This window comes from Styela clava, chromosome 9, assembly GCF_964204865.1.
Source record: "Styela clava chromosome 9, kaStyClav1.hap1.2, whole genome shotgun sequence".
Taxonomy (NCBI): Eukaryota; Metazoa; Chordata; class Ascidiacea; order Stolidobranchia; family Styelidae; genus Styela; species Styela clava.
The window spans coordinates 18,366,080-18,383,334 of NC_135258.1; the positions used below are offsets into that span (position 1 = coordinate 18,366,080).

A 17,255-nucleotide genomic window follows, 5' to 3' on the forward strand; every position below is an offset into this window, starting at 1 on the left:
AAACTCTTCTTTTGAGATAAAATATATATTAATGCAATGAAATTGATCAAATATTGGCTGGCAGTGGTAGCTTACGGTAATTAAAATCTTGACAAGGCAGAATAAAAATTAAAATAATACAGTAAAAGTAACCGGACACTGAGAGCGTTTGACAGACTAAAAAATTCTACAATGTGCCAAAAACATTTTCAACATGTTGCGTAATGAACATTGAAATAGAAACAAATTGTGCTAGTAAGATAATAAACGCCTTTGCTGGCACTTTATCATGAAAAAGCAGAATTCAATCTGATAAAGAACATGCAAAATGAAAAATCAAAGTTTATAGCCAACTCTTGAATTAGATTTGTATTTTTTCCTGGGTGTAAATGATTTGAATAAAGATTCATCTGCCATTTTGTCACCACGTCGAAGTTTTGTGCTGAGATTTGGTTCTGCGTATGATACTTTTTCTGTTGCACTTCGCCTGCTACTTCTTCTTGATGGTTCGCAATTTTCAGAATTTGTGGATTTTCTCTGGGATAAACGTTTATCTGGTAGATCTAATGAATTTGCTACATTTTGATTATTTTCATCAATAAAATGTTCAACATTGGTAGCAGCCATTTCATTGTTATAATCATCTAATGCTTTCTTTGTTTCTGTCATTTGATTTATTGGTGATGTTTCTATGAAGACTTGTTGGTTTGAAGAGTTTTGATCTTCTGATTCAAACTCAGTGTTGGGAACATTTTGTAAAACCTCAATACAGTTAGTATTTGGAGCAGTCAGTTCCATGTAAACAGTTTCATGATTTGTAATGTTATCGGTTTCTATCTTTTCATCGATTTCAGAAACTGAATCATTTCTGCTGCTTATGTCTGAAACAGAAAGTTCGCTCCCAACTGATGAGTCGGAAGTAATGGAAATATTTTTGGATTCATCGTGTGAACTTCCAATGTTATCATTTTTCACGGAATCTATTGCAATTCCAGCATTTCTTAAATGTTTTTGCAACTGAGACAACATTTTATCCATTTTGTGAGATTCCTGCAAGAAATGACAGTTTTCTTTCTCTATCAAATTGATTTTTTTTCTGTCTGATGCAATTGTGGCAGAAAATATCCGATGTTGTTCTTCGAAATGATAATTTACCATTGCAAGTTGACGATTATATTGTTTTGCTTTTATGGCAGTTGCAACTATATCTTCATTTTTTTGTTGTAGTGATACCGCTTGCTTCAGACAATGAGCTTGGGTGCTTGAGGCTTCTCGTTTTTTTCTTCGTTTTATTGATCCAATGCTACGATCGAGTGATCGATTTACAGCTTTCCTAGCTCGCTCAGATTTGGCTTTTTTAATAGCTTGCACAAGTTTCTCAGTGTCTATTTTAGTTTTGTTGCAAGGTGGGCGAGACATATCCATTTTAATCAATTTGTATGGTTGGTAAATGAATAAAATAGCAATATCCGAGAATCCTTATGAAAACAATATTCTGAATAGTAAAACAAGAATATGTAGGTATATACAATATAAGATAGTTTATTCTGAACTTTGCCCTGTTGTAAAAAATCACTGAAAGAGGTTTAAAAGTCAGAAAGTTGAGATGCAGACAAAATGTCACAAAGCGGGTTTGTGAGTAAGTAGTAGTCAAAGTAGCAAAGACCACTCCAACAGGATGACATAAGACAGTTTGAGACAATAGTAAAGTTTATTTCGATTTCATGATCAGCATCAAAGACGACAAAAATATTGATAAAAACAAAACTGATTACAGAATCAGGACAGCGAACAAAACTTAGTAGGCCTAATGTTCAAAACGTAGGATTGAAGGGTTTTGTCCAAAAAAGTGGTATGTGTACGCAGTGGCGCAACCAGGCCGTTTTCAACGGGGGGTCCGACCGGAATTTACACAGTGCAACCACGACGTAAGTCGCAACGCCACTAGGTGTCGCCCCGCTGACCACGATAAATTGCTCATGGTTAAAAGGGAAACGCCATCAATTAAATCCCAGCCTTTCGCTTACCTTGCACTCGTTCATTAACGGCGCTTCGCTATGTCTTGCACCTCGTGGGTAGCAAAACGCCGTTCATTACATTCCAGCGAATTGCTAACGAAAAGCTGTTAATTATTTTCAACGTTTTCCTCGCTTTGCGCCTCGTGGATAGTGAAACACGGCTTGAATAAATTCCAGTGTTTCCCTCGTGCCGCGCCTTGCTCGTTAGGTGAATTCGTCAAGACTAAAAACAAAATGCACTTCTTGCGAATGGACCTTTACCCGACCCTAACCCCGGAAAAATTCTAAACTAAACTGAAGCTCACCGGAAGACATAATGACAATTAAAATAATTGATTTACAACTAATTTTTGGAAACACAACTAAAAACTGACTAATTTAATGCAGGGATGTCCAAATCGAATTTAAATTCAAATATCGCAAACTTCAAATACTGTTTTTTCGTGTTTATAATAATCCCAAATATGGCGCACATATCCTAGGCGTCGTCGTCCATGTGTGGTTCGGCAATATATTACAGCTGACATGAAAGAATTTCGATAAACGCCGACTTGAAAAACTTATAAGACTTCGAGGACGTTTTTGATTGAAAATATTTTCTTATCGGGTATTTTAACTTAGTCGAGATGGTTTAGGCGTCCTCGGCAAATTGTGTCTTAATTAGTTGTTTTCATCCTCAGTTTCGATAGTGACCGAACATAACAGGAAATTTTTTCTTCTAATTTAGCGCGTATAAAATAGCTCTTAAATAGTATTTAATATCTATCGCGGATTTCGTCCGCATCCGGCATTGATAACAACATCAGTTCAGTTAAAGTTAGCGGTATTCATTTACAAACAAAAATACATAACAGCCGACATGAAATATTCAAATCAGCGCAGAATTCAATAATAAAACACGTTTTATGGTCTTAATATGCACATAGAAAGAAGAAAGGACAGAGAAATAACGACTAAGAACGGTATGGTATGTTTGTGTACTTTTGTTTACCATCGTCACCATAATCAAATTAGTTAAACCCGATTCCCAAATTTCCGTCCGCCAATAATGGAGAATGAAGATGGAAAAACGTGTTTTACTTTTTGAGTCAGCGTTGATTTAAATTTTTCATGTTATGTGTTATAATTTTTTGATTATAAACCAATACCTCCAACTTAAAATGAACAATATTGTTATCAACGACGTCAGGACTCGGGATAACGATAAAATCTCCGATAGAAACCAAATAATATTTAGAAGCTATTTTATAGATTGTAAGAAATTAAAAAATTTGACTAAATTGAAATATACGATAACAAATGTAAAAAATTTTCAACCAAAAACGTCCTCGACGTCTTATAAGCACTTCAAGTCAGAGTTTATCGAAAACCTCTCACGACGACTGTTAGTTATTGCCGTCGATTGCGATAAAAAATTAAATAATTGTGGAATGTTTTTAAATCAGAACGTGGACGGGGGCGGTAGGATGTTTACGGCGTTTTCGGTTTTCGGCCTTTCATATGTAGAAAATCTTAGGTTATTCGAAGCAATATTTTTCCGAAAATAATTTTCGTATCCAGATTTTCAGAGTTTCTACTGCATTATTATAACATGAAGACGGGCGGCGTTACATTGCGTCAAGATGATGAAGCACGAGAGTATTCGTCACAAGAGAGAGAGAGATAGCATTATGCTATTGTCGCTTTCAATTCGCATCGACAGCGCGCGATTTCTACTTTTTTGAGATAACATATCTCATTTTCGAATACAAACATATACGCGGGGTTAGCGATTATTACGTAGTTATCAGCAAAAAGGTAAGATTGAAGTCGGGCGGTGTTAAATTACGTCGAGGTGATAAAGCACTGGAAAAAAGTAGTTTTCACCGAATTGTTATGACCGTGGAACGACGTTGTTTTAACATAGAACAATAAAAAAAAAAAACGAAATTCAAACGGGGGGGGGGGGGGGGGGGGGGGGCACATATCATTTATCATCGACATATCTTTCGAAACATATCAACAAACAAGCTGGGGTTACCACTGTGAAGTGACTCTCACGGTGACCTAAAGTTATATTCGGAATTTCTGTGAATTGGAACAATAAGTGCGTGCCTGAAAAATGTAAAGTGCGAATCATCAAACAAAAGCTTATAAATATGAGTTTTAAACTGAAAAAATGCAGCACGAGTAATTACTTTAAAAATAAATATCGTAAAACATACACTTTTCAAACATTACTCACATGTCTTTCCGCCCAAGAGGGGCGAGATTTTATTGATTGATATAAAAAAGATTCATACACTCTACACAATACAATTTGAGTCGATGGGTACAAAATTTTAAAATTATATGTATTCCATTGCTGAAAAAAGCCTATTTCGCCTATATCGTCATAGGTGAAAAATCGTAAATTTATGCACTTTTCAAACATTACTCACATGTCTTTCCGCCCAAGAGGGGCGAGATTTTATTGATTGATATCATAAAGATTCATACACTCTACACAATACAATTTGAGTCGATGGGTACAAAATTTTAAAGTTATGTGTAATCCATTGCTGAAAAAAGCCTATTTCGCCTATATCGTCATAGGTGAAAAATCGTAAATTTATGCACTTTTCAAACATTACTCACATGTCTTTCCGCCCAAGAGGGGCGAGATTTTATTGATTGATATGAAAAAAATTCATACACTCTACACAATACAATTTGAGTCGATGGGTACAAAATTTTAAAATTATGTGTAATCCATTGCCGAAAAAAGCCTATTTCGCCTATATCGTCATAGGTGAAAAATCGTAAATTTATGCACTTTTCAAACATTACTCACATGTCTTTCCGCCCAAGAGGGGCGAGATTTTATTGATTGATATAAAAAAGATTCATTAACTCTACACAGTACAATTTGAGTCGATGGATACAAAATTTTAAAATTATGTGTAATTCATTGCTGAAAAAAGCCTATTTCGCCTATATCGTCATAGGTGAAAAATCGTAAATTTATGCATTTTTCAAACTATACTCACATGTCTTTCCGCCCAAGAGGGGCCAGATTTTATTGATTGATATAAAAAAGATTCATACACTCTACACAATACAATTTGAGTCGATGGGTACAAAATTTTAAAATTATGTGTAATCCATTGCTGAAAAAAGCCTATATCGTCATAGGTGAAAAATCGTAAATTTATGCACTTTTCAAACATTACTCACATGTCTTTCCGCCCAAGAGGGGCGAGATTTTATTGATTGATATAAAAAAGATTCATACACTCTACACAATACAATTTGAGTAGATGGGTACAAAATTTTAAAATTATGTGTAAGCCATTGCCGAAAAAAGCCTATTTCGCCTATATCGTCATAGGTGAAAAATCGTAAATTTATGCACTTTTCAAACATTACTCACATGTCTTTCCGCCCAAGAGGGGCGAGATTTTATTGATTGATATAAAAAAAATTCATACACTCTACACAATACAATTTGAGTCGATGGGTACAAAACTTTAAAATTATGTGAAATCCATTGCTGAAAAGTGCCTATTTCTCAAATATCGGCATAGGTCAAAAATCGTAATTATATACACTTTTCAAACGTTAGTCACATCGCTTTCCTCCCAAGTGGGGAGAGATTTTATTATTTGATATTAATAAGGTTCTAAAAGTCTACACAAAACAACTTGAATCGATGGGTACAAAATTTTAAAATTATGCGTAATCCATTGCTGAAAAAGCCTGTTTCGCATATATCGGCATAGTTGAAAAATCGTATATCATATATCATTCGATCGACGTACACAAAGGAAACAAAATATTCCTAAAGTTTGAGATTTATTCATATTTATTCAATGTCCTAAATGCATATTTGATACATAATAAACAGATCTAATATTATACAGACATAATTTGGAAGCCAAATCGTAGAGAATTAAACTAGAAAAAGCCAGGTTTAATTAATGAATATAAAACATACAAAAATACATACAATATATACATGTTATAAGTCTTCCAAATTCAAAATGTTTTGCCTAAGGTGCAATTAAAATACACATATTTAAGATGCAAAAAATTTAGAAGTCCATGTATCCACGCAAACAGGGTGAGATTTTATCATTTTATACAAATGAGCTATATTTAATTAATAAGGTACATACACTATACATACATCTCAAAAACATACATTGCGTATATATATATGTAATCAGTAACTGATAATTTTATATCTGAGCATGTCGTTTAGCATGTTTAATGGTCTAATAATGAATAAAACACATTTGATGCATTTACACTAATGAAAATCCAAAATGTCCGATTAAAAAAGAAATTGATAAAATTATCTGAACAAAATTTACCTGTTACGCCAGTAAGGGAGGTTTAGGGGGTGCTGTTACTTCTGGGTGAGCCCCCAGACTAGTGGAGCGATGTAGCTGCCTTAAGGCTCCATTCTCTACTGGCACCAACAGGCAACAGTAAGGCCACGAGCCATCATCCACCCTTCGTGTTGACTAAACTTCTGAAAAAAATATGTGATATGCTAACTAATTAATATTTAATATATTTCTACACGGACTCGAGACCAATAAAATGTGGACAGTATGCCCGTGGTTGATTGTCAGCATGTTCGTGGTTTGCCCGTTATCCATTTGAAAGATTGGCTGCGCATTTTACTGTTCAGAATTTAAACACTTCTGGTTTAGTATCAATTTTTACCTCTTTTTCTGAAAACATTAATCTTATACGTCAACAAAGCAGTAAATACAAGTTTTACATTGATAATTAGTAAGACATCAGAACAACTTAACACATATACCAGAAATTTAGTTTTCAGGTTTAAAAATCTTTCCCTAATTGAACAAACTTGACATCTTCAACTTACATCAGTTGAACGTGGTTGGTGGAATAATCTGATAACACTCATCGTTATTGTGGTACGTGAACAAGCATCAAAAGGAAATTAGTCTTGTATTATGGCACCGTGTCATAGGCCGAAAACAAATATATAGTCAACAAAGTGATAAGGAAAATACCGGTACAGAATATGGTGATACTGCACCTGATCAATTAGAGCCTTTTTTTTCTTGACGGGACACATTTCAATATAGAGTTCAATAAACCATTTTAATGCAAAGATTCGAATTATGTCATATTGGATAGAATTGTCCTATTTATTACGGGGAGAGGGAAGGCCGATAGAATGGTTTATTCATACGGCGCGACACGGCCTTAGGACAGGGTTACGAGTCCATAAAAATAGCCAACCAGGTATTTAATTCCGGTGCGCGGACTTGACGTCGGAGGAAGTTGTAATCGACCGGGGATTACATGAACCACTTTCTAGAGACCAGCAGTCCTCTTGCATATGATTATCCCAAAGGATTTGAATCTTTGAACCTGCCCATCGCATTCGGAGATGCGGTGGTAAACTAATTTAAAACGTTTGCACCATGCAAAAACCGAAGCACCAACCGTTTTGTAACAAGACATTGTCCGTTGTTATGGTGTGCGGATGCTATAATGTCATCAATATTCCTATTCTTTCCAAGTTGAAGAGGTGCAGAAAAAGGAATCACATCCGCGGTGAGATGAAAAGTCGTTCATAACTCTTAGTCACCTTACGTCACCCATCATATCCAACCATCCAACGTCAACATCGCACAAAATCCATAATTTCAGCGAGTATGTAAACAAGTTTTTAAAAAAAGGTTTCGAAATTGTGACATGTATTTGAATGTGGTGATCGGATTATATGGTCGAGAAAATTAAAAGAGCCAAAACCTATAAGCCGTTTCATAATTTCTCGTGTACTCGTTTGTCATCTTTGACTGATAAGAAAGCCCAAGCATCAATAACATCGCGTGAACTAAAAATCTATTTCTTGCAACTTCTGAACGGCGAAAAAGTCATTTTATATTAAAAACGGTTGCGCTCATGCTACTGAAGAAAGAAGTCAACCTATGATCCCCAACACCAAACCATGAGATATTTGACCTATCTGATTGCTAATCCCATATCTGACATGGAGACCGTATCCCGCTATGCAGTTTTCTGTATCTGCCTCGAGATAAATATGAATATATACTATCATACAATCCTACCAAATATTCCAAACAACTATTCAAGTATGCCAATATGAGCACAAAAACATCATAAAATGTAGGTCATTAATTATGACAAACAAACCTTTTTTAAAAATTGCATCAACATTTTGTTGCAGGATTACGACGAACGCCTGCAGCCCCATATCGAAAAGATTGACGTCGTCCCCAGCCCAGTTCCCCCAGTATTCACCTAATGCAGGGGTGGGCAAATTACGGCCCGCGGGCCGGATCCGGCCCACCCGAGTGTTTCATCCGGCCCACTTGTGCCGACATCAAGACTATGGTTTTTATGAATATAAATTTCCGTTGAAAGTATCGATGATTTAAAATGACATTTCATTGAAAATATCGATTACTGATCTTCGGCTAAAGTAAATACCGTAATCCCCACGTATGGATGTTTCCCCCTGGTTATATCCGTAACAATGACCAATCAGCAAAAAGTTTACGATGACGTAGCTAACAATTAAAGATATTCGAGCATAGATGTAAACATTGCCTAGTTTTAGCGATTTTGCGTGAATTTGTCGATTTTTAGTTGTGTTTCAATAAATTAGTTGTAAATGAACTGTTTAAATTGTCACTATGTCTTTCGGTGAGATGTAAATCAGTTTGTACGTGTCAACTATCCAAAACACTTGCAAACTTCTTTTTCTATAAACTTTATTCGTGCAGCTGCCGTAATTTGCCATCCTCTGCAATAACGTCCCATTAATAATCGTTCTGTATGTCTACGTATTTACAAATAACCGTTTTTGATCATTCTGATTTTGGATCCTCTGGCCCAGTAACCAGGTCTATTATCCGAATCCGGCCCACTCAGTAAAGTAATTTCCCACCCCTGACCTAATGCTTCTAAGTTTATAATGCTCTATCTTTTAGTTATTGCCAATCGACAAATAGCATCATTGACCTCTGGCACGCAGTGAGCATGTCGGCATGGTTGGAGAAGCACCAATGCCAAAACAACCTAAAATAAATAAATAAACTTGATCTATTAATGAAATGGAGATGGTATTTGACGCAGCATTTCAAGTTACAATGTGAATATAATAGCTTGGCTTACAGAGTTTGATAATTCTTGTTCCCTATTGTTGTCAAATGTAACGAAAAAGCAGCAAAACTATAAACGAAAAGATGTATCTCCCTTTGTACTCAGATACACGAGCGACACGGCATCCAAAAGTGGGTTCAAGTCTTTCTCGTTTCGCTTTCCATACGTTGAACAAGGGCCATCGATGTCGTTCGTACTGAGCGCAAGGATTATATGTCTACCAGGTGGAACATTTTACCCTCCAATATCTAATAAATGATTTTAAAATTTTGTACCCGTCGACTTAAATTGTATTGTGCAGAGTTATTGAATCTTTTCAATATCAATCAAAAAAATCTCGCCCCTCTTGGGCGGAAAGCAATGAGAGTAACGTTTGAAAAGTGCCTAATTTTACGATTTTCCACCTATGACGATATAGGCGAAATAAGCTTTTTTCAGCAATGGATTACACATAATTTTAAAATTTTGTACCCATCGACTCAAATTGTATTGTGTAGAGTGTATGAATCTTTTTTATATCAATCAATAAAATCTCGCCCCTCTTGGGCGGAAAGACATGTGAGTAATGTTTGAAAAGTGCATGAATTTACGATTTTTCACCTATGACGATATAGGCGAAATAGGCTTTTTTCAGCAATGGATTACACATAATTTTAAAATTTTGTACCCATCGACTCAAATTGTATTGTGTAGATTGTATGAATCTTTTTCATATCAATCAATAAAATCTCGCCCCTCTTGGGCGGAAAGACATGTGAGTAATGTTTGAAAAGTGCATAAATTTACGATTTTTCACCTATGGCGATATAGGCGAAATAGGCTTTTTTCAGCAATGGATTACACATAATTTTAAAATTTTGTACCCATCGACTCAAATTGTATTGTGTAGAGTGTATGAATCTTTTTTATATCAATCAATAAAATCTCGCCCCTCTTGGGCGGAAAGACATGTGAGTAATGTTTGAAAAGTGCATAAATTTACGATTTTTCACCTATGACGATATAGGCGAAATAGGCTTTTTTCAGCAATGGATTACACATAATTTTAAAATTTTGTACCCATCGACTCAAATTGTATTGTGTAGAGTGTATGAATCTTTTTTATATCAATCAATAAAATCTCGCCCCTCTTGGGCGGAAAGACATGTGAGTAATGTTTGAAAAGTGCATGAATTTTTGATTTTTCACCTATGACGATATAGGCGAAATAGACTTTTTTCAGCAATGGATTACACATAATTTTAAAATTTTGTACCCATTGACTCAAATTGTATTGTGTAGAGTGTATGAATCTTTTTTATATCAATCAATAAAATCTCGCCCCTCTTGGGCGGAAAGACATGTGAGTAATGTTTGAAAAGTGCATAAATTTACGATTTTTCACCTATGACGATATAGGCGAAATAAGGCTTTTTTCAGCAATGGATTACACATAATTTTAAAATTTTGTACCCATCGACTCAAATTGTATTGTGTAGAGTGTATGAATCTTTTTTATATCAATCAATAAAATCTCGCCCCTCTTGGGCGGAAAGACATGTGAGTAATGTTTGAAAAGTGCATAAATTTACGATTTTTCACCTATGACGATATAGGCGAAATAGGCTTTTTTCAGCAATGGATTACACATAATTTTAAAATTTTGTACCCATCGACTCAAATTGTATTGTGTAGAGTGTATGAATCTTTTTTATATCAATCAATAAAATCTCGCCCCTCTTGGGCGGAAAGACATGTGAGTAATGTTTGAAAAGTGCATAAATTTACGATTTTTCACCTATGACGATATAGGCGAAATAGGCTTTTTTCAGCAATGGATTACACATAATTTTAAAATTTTGTACCCATCAACTCAAATTGTATTGTGTAGAGTGTATGAATCTTTTTTATATCAATCAATAAAATCTCGCCCCTCTTGGGCGGAAAGACATGTGAGTAATGTTTGAAAAGTGCATAAATTTACGATTTTTCACCTATGACGATATAGGCGAAATAAGGCTTTTTTCAGCAATGGATTACACATAATTTTAAAATTTTGTACCCATCGACTCAAATTGTATTGTGTAGAGTGTATGAATCTTTTTTATATCAATCAATAAAATCTCGCCCCTCTTGGGCGGAAAGACATGTGAGTAATGTTTGAAAAGTGCATAAATTTACGATTTTTCACCTATGACGATATAGGCGAAATAGGCTTTTTTCAGCAATGGATTACACATAATTTTAAAATTTTGTACCCATCGACTCAAATTGTATTGTGTAGAGTGTATGAATCTTTTTTATATCAATCAATAAAATCTCGCCCCTCTTGGGCGGAAAGACATGTGAGTAATGTTTGAAAAGTGCATAAATTTACGATTTTTCACCTATGACGATATAGGCGAAATAGGCTTTTTTCAGCAATGGATTACACATAATTTTAAAATTTTGTACCCATCGACTCAAATTGTATTGTGTAGAGTGTATGAATCTTTTTTATATCAATCAATAAAATCCTCTTTTGACATGTGTTCTTATTTCTGTTTTATTTCAAGGGTAGAGGTTCTTATTCCGGGCGCTCGGGTTGGGCAATTGAAATGATTGATTTGACAGAAATTATATTAGAATCTTATTGATTGCTAGGCGCATTAGTGGCAACAACAACAGCTAATTATTGTCACAATAGCCAAGATCAGTTCGTTCATCTAGAAGCAAAATACAATTTAGAAGTGAGATGGAACTTATGGTTTTTAGGACTATAGAACTCATGTAGCAAATCTTTGCTAATGAAAAGTATGATTGGACCCTGGTCGCTCTGGCATGAATACATTTTGGTTCATTACATTCGTTCTTTGTTATCTTATGATTATGTTTCCCTGTTGTCCTTATTGTGGGGTTAATATGGATGGCAGCCCTGGCTATAGGACTTAGGCCTGTAATTGTCCCGGTTTTAAAACATTTTCAAAGTCGTATATGGATACGTGGTTCTCACGTTATAGTAGAACTGGCATTATTAATGGTATATTCTCTGAGAGTAAACTCCTTTGATTACGAATCTTATTAACTGACTTGCTCAGATCTTATTTTGTTAGTCGGGTGAATACTTTTTTGATAAGATATTTGGAAAATACAGTATATTCCTTGAAATTCTTATCCCTAAGTTACCGTAAAATGTACTTGAATTTACCGCTTATCGCAGTGGTTCTTAAAGTATGGGTCGCGACAAGGTCGTCAATGCAAGGGCAATCTAAGAGGAGAAGGACGAATTTTCAGCTTTCCCAATGATTCAATTTAGCTTCTAAACTCTGGTATTTAAAAATAATGAAATATAAAGTTTCATTCACGGAAAGAACTGTCTTGAGCTCATTGTTACATCACAATTCTGATATGCCAGTCACGTGTATTATTTTATGGCATCGGTAACCATGCACGTCGCTTGTCGTTGTGTTGACCTCGAGGAATGTCGTCTTAGTGGATTAAAATAACCAAAAATGGGTGTCTTTTTGGTAATGTAAATTGTAATAGACGATGCAATGAAAAATCTCGCTTCTCAACATTAAATTATTCAATATCTAGAGAGAAATGTGACTTCATCTCGAGGCACCATTTACCGCGAACGAATCAGTGTGTGCACATTTGATGAGTAAAAAGTTGTATATTGCGAGAGATACTTAAGTCCAGCCAGAATGTCGTGTTTGCGAAAGACTGTGGACGAGGTTTCTGCTACAATTCGCGACAAGGCACCTGTGCGAGCGAGGATATTTGGCACTGAATGATATTAAAACTAAGCTCGCAATCGCCTCGATTCCCATGACAACTTGCGTATTGCGCTCAGTAAAATAAAGCTGTGTATTGAAGATATAATGAAAAGGAAATTTCAGTTTCATCAATCTCACTGAGTCAATGGACTGTTTCTAATAAATAGTTGTCTGTATTTGTACGAACATTAAAAACACATTTTGCGTTATTTAGGATTGGGTCGCGAGTATTCATAAAATTCAGATTTGGGTCGCGCTCGAAAAAGTTTAAGAACCACTGTATCGAGATGTATTTAGTTCATATCCCAAATTCGAGAGAATTTTCTCCGTGTTGAATTTAGGACTCGCCCATGTTTCACACCACCACCCTTCACTGAACACAGACGAGAGATTCATCGCACCACTTCACAGGAATAGAAGAAGGCATGTGAGTCACTTCACAGTGGTGCTGGGGTTCCTTTAATTACCGGAACGGACCCTAAATTACCGGACCGGAACGGGGTGGAAATCATACATAAACCTACCTGAACGGACCGTTAGATGTCTTGCAAATGTCATTTCATATACTTCCATGCAATTTTTATAATAAATCGGCAAACTTGGGGGGAAAGTGGTAAAATTAATTTTCTTTAATTACCGGAACGGACCCTAAATTGCCGGAACGGAGTGGAAAACCTACCGGAACGGACTTTTAGATTTCTTGCGAAGGACATTTTATGTCCTTCCAAGCGATTTAGTAAAATGGGAAAATTTGGGTTTATCTGGTTTGTACATTTGATGAATTATTGGTGATTTTTTTATGTATTTGAAAGCAAGATGTTTCCTACAGCTATTTACTTATTTAGCAATACACAATCTAGAATTCCAGAACCAGAGTTTGCTGCATTCAAATATTTAAAATCAACTTCATTTATATATAACATATATGATATGTGGGGTAAATTCTGGTGATTACCGTAATTGGACGGAAGAGGTCGTCAGAAGTCTATTACATTTAATTTATCTACCTAAATTTTGTTATATTTTGTGTAAGTTGTCCTGAGATCCCTTAAAAAGCATTGCCCGATTCTGAATCGTGTTTTTTGTATTCTTGTAATAATATTTTTTATTTTTTTTTTGGTGGGCGGGCGCGTACTTTTCCTTTTTTTAACTTTATTTTGAGTTATGCTCGCCTTCCAGGTATCTCTGCATTTTGTTTGTTTGTCCAGTTTTTGTGTTGTTTTGTTTTTATGTCAGAGTACCGAAATAAATGATTGATTGATTGGATAGAATGATAGAAAATAACATTTTCCTTTTCGCCACTTAGCGGATGTAAATTGAGCAATGAATTCCTGAATCATCTCTTATCAATATGAATTGATGATAAAAATCGATAATCAAAACCTTCTTACATGTTATTAACCTTTAATTTTCCTTGTAGATAAGATAACGTAGTCATAGATTCAGATTGAAACAAATAAAAAGTGTTTCCACAAACATTCTTGTGTAGGTATTGTAACTATGTAGCACAACATGAATATCCACCTAAACCTGTCATTATTAGAGATAACAATGTTATTTGACCAGTCTACACCTATGTGTGTAGGTGTGAATGATTCTGATTGCAATACTTCTTACAAGACTTCCTTACTTCCTTTTGGTATGAATAATAGTATAAATAAGAGTGGATATTCAGCCTGGTACTTTTTTGGTGATGGTATGTCTTTCGATGAATATTTGTGTCATTTTTTATCCATTACTAGATAGATAGACACAGTTTGAGTGTTGCAGTGAGTCACTTGAAGAAGCGTTATTATCCAGAGGGTAAGAAGTCATACTTTGCTACTCTGTTTTGTAACAGGAAAAAGTTGGCCACTAAGACGCTAACGGAATATGCTACTTCCCCTCGTGCATTGTCAAGGAAGGAAGGCTTACTCTTCTTTAGATGTTACTGTCGTGAGAATCTGATTAAGCAGCGTTTCATTTCAGGTTTTCCTGATTTCGAGATGTGTAAGACTTTGACAATCAGGCAGACTCAGAGCCTGGATGAATTGATTACTGTAACCGATGTTTGTCATTCTATTGATGCTACGCACAATGCACCTGGTTGTAATCGTGCTAGTAAGCCCATGGTAGCCGTTGTGAATAGTTCTGAGTGTGATGACAGTGTGGGTGAATCTGGATTTGGTAAGCTGCAGAATGATATTAAAGAGATGCTAGACCGTTTTTGTGCTAGGTTTGACCGAGGTCATCGACCCCAATTTTGCAGAGTGGTCGTAGAAGAGTGGTCGTAGGAATGCAAGTATTACTTGCTATGGCTGTGTGACCAAGGGTCACACACGTAAGAATTGCCCTGAGAATCTGTGCCAGAGATGTAATGGCAGAGGACATATAGCTTCCCGATGTAATACGTTTTCTTATTGATTCTGGTAGCGCTGCTACACTCATAGATTATTCGTTTTTTGTTCTATTAGTAAGAATGAGTGTGATTTGTCTCCTTGTGATATTTGTTTCCAAACTGCTAATGGAACTTCTCTGAAAGCTCGTGGTATGCTTGATTTGAAAATTTGTATTGATTCTGTGAGTGCTATTCAGAGAGTGATTGTTGCTGATCTCTGTTGGAGCTCCGTATGGGTTGCTTGGAATGGAATATTTTCAAGAGCATGACTGTGTTTTGCATATGCCTGCAGATCAAATGGAGGTTGATGGTAAAACTGTTTCCCTGATTAAGCCTGTATCTTTTGTCCCTTGTTGCAGATCTGTTGTAGATAAAAGTGTGACTGTTCCCAGAGAAAGTGAGATGGTGATTTATGGTCGTTTGAATTGACCGTGGACACCCAATAGTGACGCCATAGCTGTGGCAGAGGCTGCGTGTGTTTGAGAGTGAATATCGTGGACATTTTCATGGTTCATTTTTATTCCCCGGAGTAGTGGGCGCCTCATGCTCACTAGTGTCTGTTATGATGGTCAATGTTAGCAAGAAAGCGGTAGAAATACCTACTGATTTGCTGATCGGTTTACTACGCCCAAACGAAAACCTGACTGTTTCTTCTCTGTAATAGTTGTGCCTGGTGATTCATGGACACCAGGAAACTACCTGAACATTTAAAGAAGCTCCTTGACAATCCAGAAGATTTAACAGATGAACAATGTCAAAGTGTTCATGATTTGCTCGAATTTCAGGATGTTTTTGCTGGTCCTGATGAAAAACTGGGAGGAACTTCTGTGATCAAACATAAGATTAAAATTCCAAAATATGAACCAATTAAAGTTACACCGCGATGCATGAGTTGGGTGAAGATATAAATTGCAGAGAAACAAATACAGAACATGCTTGATCAAGGTGTAATGGAACCGAGTAAAAGTCCATACAATTCACCTACTGTTCTCGCTCCTAAAAAAGACGGAACTTCTAGATTTTGTATTGCTTTCAGATTGTTGAACCATGTGAAAGTCGATCAAGTCGTCGGAGATCTGTTTTCCCCAGTACTCCGACGTACGATACCTTGGGAATGAGATGGGCACGAAGAAGGTAGAGCCCTTGCTGTGGTTTAAGAGGTGCGTGAGACAATTACTCAAGACTCTGGTGTAATTTGGATCCGATCGAGCGTTTCTCGTTTTCCCTGGGCACTGATGTTAATCCCCAAGTACTTCTACACCTCTTCCGGCCTCATGCTTGGTACTTTTCTCTCCGTCTATTTCTAGTAGATTTTTGTTATCTACAACCCATCTCTTTTTCTTACCATAAACCTTGATCGAGAGGCTACTACACTTTTTCACATTTGGACGAAGGACGCATCTTCTAGCAGTCTAGTTGGTTTTAGGAAGCGGTCCACTAGATGCTGTAGCTCAGTGGTTCTCAGCCTTTTACGGATCGTGGCCCCCTTCCGGAAGCTTTTTGCACTCGTGGCCACCCTGTTCGTCATTCTAAAAAAATTGATGTGTCAGATTGTATTATGTATTTGCGACCTTTTATAGAATGCAAAAACAAACCATGGGTAAAAAAGTCAATGCTTTTTAGATTATTGAACGATCATTGGAAATCTTGCGCTTGGGACTGTCTGACTAGGTTCCTTACATCAGGACAGTTCCTGGATTTTGCTTTGTTGGTATCAAGATAAAAAAAAAATAGATTGGCACAGATAGGTTGTGGTAAATTGAACTAGCAAAGCTTTCTTACTAAGTAGTAGGTAAGAATCACAAAGGAATACCCAGAAACTCGAAAAGTCTTCTTTGCTTGATTTCAAAGCAAACTTGTTAGCATACATCGGCAGCCATGTCATCAATAAAGTCAAAGCCAACATAACTGTCGTTCCATTTGGGGATTGGGAATTTACATATTAGGCTTCTGCAGTTATAACATGATATCGACCGTTATCTCGCAGTCTCGCGAAACTGCCCGTCTGCT

At 36.1% G+C, this 17,255-nt stretch overlaps 1 protein-coding gene across 1 annotated transcript; it reads right to left on the reverse strand.

The window, feature by feature from the left end:
- Positions 1-6: 6 nt before the first annotated feature.
- Positions 7-2,190, reverse strand: LOC120338897 (uncharacterized). The gene is made up of 2 exons (XM_039406885.2): positions 2,007-2,190; positions 7-1,474 (listed from the first exon to the last, which is right to left on the reverse strand). The coding sequence occupies exon 2, from the start codon at positions 1,402-1,404 to the stop codon at positions 316-318; it is 1,089 nt and encodes a 362-aa protein (XP_039262819.1). The 5' UTR covers positions 1,405-1,474; positions 2,007-2,190; the 3' UTR covers positions 7-315.
- Positions 2,191-17,255: the final 15,065 nt, after the last annotated feature.

What these genes read in the sequence shown, in the direction of transcription:
- LOC120338897 (XM_039406885.2), bottom strand. Translation starts at nt 1,404, where the DNA reads ATGGATATGTCTCGCCCACCTTGCAACAAAACTAAAATAGACACTGAG.